This window comes from Ctenopharyngodon idella, chromosome 2 (genome assembly GCF_019924925.1).
Source record: "Ctenopharyngodon idella isolate HZGC_01 chromosome 2, HZGC01, whole genome shotgun sequence".
Lineage (NCBI taxonomy): Eukaryota > Metazoa > Chordata > Actinopteri > Cypriniformes > Xenocyprididae > Ctenopharyngodon > Ctenopharyngodon idella.
In genome coordinates, this window is record NC_067221.1 from 35,400,907 (window position 1) to 35,408,948 (window position 8,042).

The 8,042-nt window shown below is 35.0% G+C and overlaps 1 protein-coding gene across 1 annotated transcript; it reads left to right on the forward strand.

The window, feature by feature from the left end:
• The first annotated feature begins 1,555 nt into the window (after positions 1-1,555).
• ccl20a.3 (chemokine (C-C motif) ligand 20a, duplicate 3) lies at positions 1,556-2,860 on the forward strand. The gene is made up of 4 exons (XM_051875912.1): positions 1,556-1,787; positions 2,230-2,329; positions 2,430-2,507; positions 2,620-2,860. Exons 1-4 carry the CDS (start codon positions 1,709-1,711, stop codon positions 2,660-2,662), a joined length of 300 nt encoding a protein of 99 aa, XP_051731872.1. The 5' UTR covers positions 1,556-1,708; the 3' UTR covers positions 2,663-2,860.
• The last annotated feature ends 5,182 nt before the right edge of the window (positions 2,861-8,042 follow it).

An 8,042-nucleotide genomic window follows, 5' to 3' on the forward strand; every position in this document is an offset into this window, starting at 1 on the left:
ATAATAATAATAATAAAAAAAAAATTAAATTAAAAAAAAAACATATTGGCTGCATACATACACTTTTAGAAAAAAAAAGATCAATTTTGACTCAACCCTTTATGCCAAAAAGGTTCTGTATAAGTAGAAATGTCTCAAATGATTGCATAATACTTTCATGTTCAATGGCTATTTTTTTTCTAGTGATAAAGTATGTTTACGAGCTGTTAATTCCTAAAACTTAATCAAAATAAAAAATAAATTAAAACAAAGTTACTTATTTCAAACAGTTGATGGGCCCCATTGACTTCCATTGTATGGAAAAACGGGGCCCATCAACTGTTTGGTTACTGACATTCTTCTAAATATCGTCTTTTGTGTTCAGTAGAAGAAATAAATTAATGCAAATTTAATGCAAGTAAAACTTAAGGAATCATGACACATTTCCAAAAAAAATAAATAAATAAATAAAATAGTCCCTGTAAATATTCAAAGGGTGGACACTGAAATTGTCTTCTTAAAAAATAAGCTGGACTGTTGTGATCACATGATTTACTTGTTTAAGAAGGGTCAGAGCCATATGCATATGCTGAGTCGACCGAGATCGTTTGGTGTGTGTGCCGGACTTTTTATGAGACTGTGGTATCATCTGCTCTTTCTATGCTGTCGTTTGTTGGGGTGGTGGGATTTCTGACAGGGATAAAAATGAAGACTCAACAAACCGATTAGGAGGGCTAGTTCAGTACTGGGGTGCCCTCTGCCCTCTGTAGATGAAATAGGGCAAGAAAGGATGGTAAGGAAGCTGTCTTCCATTATGAATCATAAATCTCACCCTCTCTATGAACCAGTGTGGGCTATGCGTAGATCATTTAGCAATAGAACCATTTATCTATGTTGCTCAAAAGAGATATAGAAAGTCATTCCTTCCATCTGCCGTAAGACTATTTATTTATTGCACAGTTTACAGCAAATCACTTATATTAAACATAAGTGATTTGCTGTAAACTGTGCAATAACGTTTGACAAGTTATTTTTGGTTGGTGTAAATGTTGTTTTTTACATTTATTTTGTATATATTTAATGTATAGTATGTGTTGCTGCTGTGACATATGTATCATTTTCTTTCAATGTACCATACCACAATAAAAAAAAAAAAAAAACAGATTCAATAAATTGTACATTGTTAACATTTAAGAAGTCATTCAAATGAATAAATGCCACACACCCTTTAAGTCTAATAATATAGTGTTTTCTTTAATTTACTATAACAAAATTATTTCTGTCAAAACTTCCTGGACAAAAGTAGACATTCAGGTTTATTTTTGGTAGATGCCTGGTCCTGAATTTTTGCCGTTCTTCCAGTGACCTTCAATTTGTAACTAAAGGCCTCTCGGAGTTTCCAACATTATTAATTTACCAGTTGGAAACAATTCAAATATGTTGGTGGTTCACTCTCTCTTTCAGGGAAGTAAACATAAAAAACTCCCACAGGCCATTTTTTCCTCTTTGTTCTTCCTTGTTGCACCTATTTGACTGACAGGCCAGATAAGACCTCATTGTGGTGTCATTTTTCTTTTTTTTGTTTGTACATCTGTTTACGTATGCACGGAAAACCCTGTCTAGGTTGTTTCCATGTCCAACAGCCTATATAAAGCTATCACTCTCACTGCTGCCCCACTTCACATCTGACTCTTGCTCTGAGGATCTCACACACACAGACAGAGAGACAATGACTCGGGTTTCAGCTATCGTGATCGTGCTGATGGTTGTGGCTCTCAGTGTATTCTCTGCAGATGCCTCAGCTTTGTGTAAGTACATCTTTCTTTCCTTTTTTCCATAAGTGGATTTGTAATCAGCTACTTGCACAATCATACTCTAAAAATGCCGGGTTGTTTCAACCGATGTTTGGGCCAAATATGGAAAAACTCAACTGCTGGTTTAAAGTTTTTAATTAAATTTTTAAACTAGAATGGTTGGGTTTGTCCATATTTGCCCCAAACATTGTTTTTTTTTTTTTTTTTTTTATGATTATAGCATTCACAACTTTACCGGAATAAGTCTTTTGTGATATTTTTTGATTATACTGAATACTGATATGTGTAAAATGTGTTTAAAATGGTGCATAAACAGGTGCATAATGTGAAGATGTTTTTGTAATATTATATATATATATATATATATACACACATACATACTTACATACACACACAACTCAGTATGTGTTAACATGCTAATATTGTTGTGTTACAGCATGTTGCAGAAAGTACACCAAAGGAAAAGTACCAATGCATATTATCAAAGGATATTCCATTCAGTACATGACAAGAAACTGCCACATCAATGCTGTAATGTAAGTACCATATAAGATGCATTCATAGTGCATTATGTATTGAATGACGAACTAAACGAAAACTAAAAGACGAACTAAAAGATGCTTCCTTACCCCACAGATTCCACACAAACGGAGGCAAGAACATTTGCACAGACCCCACCAAAGACTGGGTGATGGATGGCATCCGTAAACTGAGGTAAACTTGCAGATATGTGATTTCTGTGGATAAATAAACACAGATTAACTCAGATTAATTGAACAGCATTGAATTGAAGCTAATGATTCTGTTATTTCTTCTCTAATTTTAGGGATAAAGTGCAAGCGATCAGCAAAAAACATTCAAAAGTCTAATTTTACAACTTCTGAAGCTGAACAGATGTTACAAGAATAATTCTTTATGGAGGAAGATCTATTTCTTTATGAAATTTGCATATGTACTCTGCATATTTGTATATGCATGTTATTTTGTACTATTTGTTTGTTTGCTTTTTAATTCAATGCATTAAAATTATTTTTTTTATATAAAGTGAAAACTTTGTATGTTGTATGTTCTTATAACTCAAACTTTTAAACTTGTAGCTCAAACAATTCAATTTAACAAAAAATAATTCTAACTAGATACATATGTGAGTTTCAGAACAAGAGCAGTAAAATAAATGCACATTACCATTACTTGAATTTGATTTCATAGATTTGCATATGACACAAAGTGCATAGGCCTACAGTAGATTGAAAGTGCCTCTGCAATTCATGCTGTGATTGGTATGCTTTCTTTAATTTGAATAATGTGCTATGACTGGACTGACAGCGTTAACGAGATTATCAAAAGGCTTTGATGAAAAAAATTCCCCATTCATGCTTTAACTCTGGGAAATAACATTAAAGATATCATCTAAAAGGAAGCACTGGAATGCAGAAAAAACTTCTCTCTGGTTTAAAACAAACAAAGCTTGAAGGATAACCTGTCAAACGAATAGGCTACTTAGTTACACGTGCATTCTTCTCTTGTGTGATGAACTTTACACAGACTAAGAAAAAGATTAAATAATCAGAAGATCCACATGGTGTCGCCCTCCTCTATAAAATAAAGCATTTTGATTTCATTGACCTAAACCAGCGATTGATTGTAGCCTCATCGTCAACATAGGATAGATCATCAATAACAGCAGGTCTATTAATAAAGTAGGTTGTTGATTTAATCTTCTCTCTGGTCAGAATCAGAACTGCAGTGTTTATGAGAGCTTTCTTTCTCATGTGACAGAAACTAACAGATAGATGCAAGGTGCTTATCATAATAAATGACAGTAGCTTAAATGAGCGAATCCGGAACTTTTTAAAAAAGATAATAATCTTATTTATGAAGGGGAAGTTTTAAAAATAAATTAAAAACTCGCAGTATGCGAGAACGAGGAAGAAAGACAATTCCCTGCATACTTCATGGTGACCGGAGTGAGAGTAAATCAAAGGCTGCTCTTATCTCACGCTGACAAGGAAATGTAAGTGAATATAGGCTACAGAAAAACACGAGAAAACAGAAACTAAAGAGCCAGGCTAGTTCGCACAAAAATTAAAATTTTGTCAGCATTTACTCACCCTCACGATGATCTAAACTCATATGACTTTCTTTTGTAGGACACAAAAGCAGACTATCTGAAGATTACACATGGGTACTGAAGCTTTCAAACATAAAAAGACATACAAGCATCATAAAAGTATCCAAAAATATAATTTATGTAGGAGAAGTTGCATTCTATGAGAGGATATTTCCGACTTTAAAAACACTTTGATGTTGAAGCTGCCTAATATGGAAACCTGGGACACAGCCAAAACGTCACAACGATTTTGGTCGAATATTCATCTGAATATCTACCTGTTTCCGGGGGGCGCTACTGTAAAAAAAGAACGTGGGTACAATTTCCGGTGAGGCCGCGGAAGTAGTATACCAATGGTATTTTGTGAAGGAAAAAAAAAAAGAAAAAAATTCTTTTTATTTCCCACTTTGAGCACTGTTGGGTGTAACGCATTACAAGTAACAGGAGTTATGTAATCAGATTACTTTTTTCTAGTGGTAAAGCAATGCATTACTTTTAAATTTGCAACAAAATACTTTTTCAAATAAGTATCTCAAGTTACTTTGTTTTCCCATTTTATTGACTGACAGCTTTCCTGTCTCCATGTTGAGAGAAATCAGAAGTGCAGAGGTGTTGAGTTGTGCTGTGTGAAAATGACGGTTATTGTAGTTCTAGACTAAATGTGAGTATGCATTTACTCATCTCACTCACACAAAAACAGATTCAGTATTTCTCAGAATGAAACTCTGAATCTTACACAAACCTGAAACAATTAAATGTATTAACACAAATACACTTCATGTATTTAATCTCACTTTATTTACCAATGTCTTTGCTGCTGACATTTGATGATCCAGTTCAGTCATACCAGTAATCAAAAATGACTTTAAGTAAACATCACATTTGTGTTTCTTTTTCTTATTTTTGTTTGCTGAAGTTCTTCTGCAATCCAGAATGGCAGCACAGCTGAAAGGTTTGAGCTGCGCCCTCTACTGTACAGACGTGAATTTGAAATTACTTTTAAAAGTAACTATCCCCAACACTGTTCATGAGTATAACTTTGGTGTTTCAGAGCACTGAACACTAAAATGAACAGTAACAACTTTTTTGATGAAAACCTCCCACTAACTTTATTGTCCTCAAATAAATCTAATTATAATACTGGGCTACAGACTTAACACTAAAATTCAACTTTTGCTATTTGTAAAACTGAATAACGCATTATTTATTCTTTTTATGGATCATTTTTGCTATTTCACAGCATACTCAAAAGGAATTATTCATAATTGGCTGCTTCTAGGGAATTTTTGCAGCCATTTTGCCCCCAAAAGTATTTCACACACACACACACACACACACACACACACACTTCCTGCAGCTGAGTTGTTTAATTACCAACGACGCTCTCATGATCTCATGACATCATTGCCTCGGTCCTCTCTGCACGGCTGCACACACAGAGGACTTCCTGCTGAATAATGGACACACACACATTCCAAAACACCCACACACACAAACAGGAACACGGCAACAAAACAGCTCCACTGCCCACCTCTAATCTTTCCTTTTACGCAACAGTGAACAGCAAACTTCCTCCGGCACACGAACTAATACACGTATGTAATTGCTGTCCATATAAGCCAAAACTCTTTCAGATAAAGAACTAAGTATTCATATTCTATGACTGACATTTCAGAGTTTCAGAGTTCAAATCTTGGTTGTGATTAAAGCCTGTTGGTGTGTATATGGGCCATTATACAGAATTTGTTCAAAGTCAGAGTTGGACACGTTTTGAAAAAAAAGTCTTGTAAATATATTTTTAGATTTCAAGTGTAATTTATGACATATTTCTTTGTAAAAGGCATAAAGTTTATTATACTGATTTCAAAGTTAAGGATTTAAACACTATCATAACATCTTAGTTGATAATTCAATATACTTTATTTTTGACAAAACATCCCATGTTTCGGTCGTGACTGCACATTTTTACGGTAGTGACAGTAATGTTTTGGTAGTGACCACATCACATTACAGAATTTTAACTCACACACTAAAACACTACTAAAACATATTGAAATATGATAATGCATAACTGTACTAAAATTTTGTTTATTTCCACCAAATAAATGATTATGTGTTCCCTTTTGTCACTACCAAAACAATGACGACATGTTTCGGTCATGACTGTTTCAGTAGTGACAATTTTAGCTCAAAGATGCTAATCAGCACATGGTTAGCTAGCACAGTTCTGAACAGTTGTACACAGAAAAAAAAAAAAAACTAAATTTGATCAAATAACACTCAAAAAACAATGATGTCACAACCGAAACTTCACCACATGTTTCGGATGTGACTGTTTCGGTAGTGACAATTTTAGATACTTTTGAGCCTAGCTCAAAGATGCTAATCAGCACAGGGTTAGCTAGCACAGTTCTGAACAGTTGTACACAAATAAAAACTAAATCTTATGGAATAACACCCAAAAAAGTTTGCTTAATTGCAGAAAAAAAAGGTGTTTCGTAGTGACATTCCTTAAACACATTTACCTGAAAATGATGGTACCTATCTACTATGAAAGAGAGGCTATGAGAGAGGGACAGGAATATTTCCTGATCAAAAATGTAGAAGTGTAGTTAAAATCAGTTTCAGCCAATGGACTAAAACATACACTGTTTCGTTAGTGACATGACAATACGGGACAGATTTTTTTACATAAAGTTTCATGATTTAAAAATAAAATATAAAATATATATATTTTTTTAACTTCACTTTGAAAGTACCCAATAAATGATGATTTGATATATTAAGCTTACTGATATTTTAAATATTATTGTGGGATTTAATAGATAATAGAAGGATCTTAGTAAATATCTAAACTTGGAATACTTAAATGCTTTTTAAATGTGTTTTTTGGTTGTGGGACAGCAGTTTGCTCCAATTCTGTAGAATAGCCCATATATATATATGAAATCCGGTTTATATATATACACACACAAATATGGGATAAACCCATCGATATGTCCCACCCCAACATCCTGTTTACATAAGAAATAAAGAAATAAAGAAAACTGCACTCATCAAGCCATTTATTGGGGCCCTTAAAGAATACACTAGCACTGAGAATAACTCAGACAGACAATGTCATTCTGCATTACCTTTGATTTACAGCTCTAGGCAAGGAGGTGTGATCCCAGCGCTGTGGATCTGCGTTCAAACAGAGCTGTACAAGAAACTGACTCCTTTAGGGCTCAAAAAGAACCATAAAATCCCAATTGCTGGGTTTATTGAACTGACTCATGACAAGAGTTATTTATTATAGCATAGATGCTGATACATCTTTATCTTCATAGCATTGAAGATAATGCAATAACAACTGATTCTGAGTAATAATTCTCTGGGAATCCCTTAAGTTCACTCAGCTTAAGTGGTTGAAGAATGGACCAATTTGCTCTTCTATCATCCTATGCTGATCCTGAAAGGTATACCAATCACTACCTTTAAATTTAAGGGGTATAGAGCTCAGACTGGGGCCTGTATGTATGTATGTATGTATGTATGTATACCGTTCAGGCATAACATAATGACCACTGACAGGTGAAGTGAATTATCTCTTCATCGCGGCACCTGTTAGTGGGTAGGATATATTAAGTGAACATTTTGTCCTCAAAGTTGATGTGTTAGAAGCAGGAAAAATGGGCAAGCGTAAGGATTTGAGCGAGTTTGACAGGGGCCAAATTGTGATGGCTAGACGACTGTGTCAGAGCATCTCCAAAACTTCAGCTCTTGTGGGGTGTTCCTGGTATGAAGTGGTCGGTATCTATAAAAATTGTCCAAAAAAGGAACAGTGGTGAACCGGTGGCCTGGTCTGATGAATCACATTTTCTTTTACATCACATGGATGGCCGGGTGCGTCGCTTACCTGGGGAACACATGGCACCAGGATGCACTATGGGAAGAAGGCAAGCCGGCGGAGGCAGTGTGATGCTTTGGGCAATGTTCTGCTGGGAAACCTTGGGTCCTGCCATCCATGTACAGTAGATGTTAATTTGACACCTACCTAAGCATTGTTGCAGACCATGTACACCCTTTCATGGAAACGGTATTCCCTGGTGGCTGTGACCTCTTTCAGCAGGATAATGCGCCCTGCCACAAAGCAAAAA

Bases quoted from the DNA above. Each gene is read 5' to 3' on its own strand.
- ccl20a.3 (XM_051875912.1), top strand. From the start codon at position 1,709: ATGACTCGGGTTTCAGCTATCGTGATCGTGCTGATGGTTGTGGCTCTC. The intron at 1,788-2,229 runs GTAAGTACATCT...GTTGTGTTACAG, and splicing joins TGCAGATGCCTCAGCTTTGT to CATGTTGCAGAAAGTACACC. The intron at 2,330-2,429 runs GTAAGTACCATA...CTTACCCCACAG, and splicing joins TGCCACATCAATGCTGTAAT to ATTCCACACAAACGGAGGCA.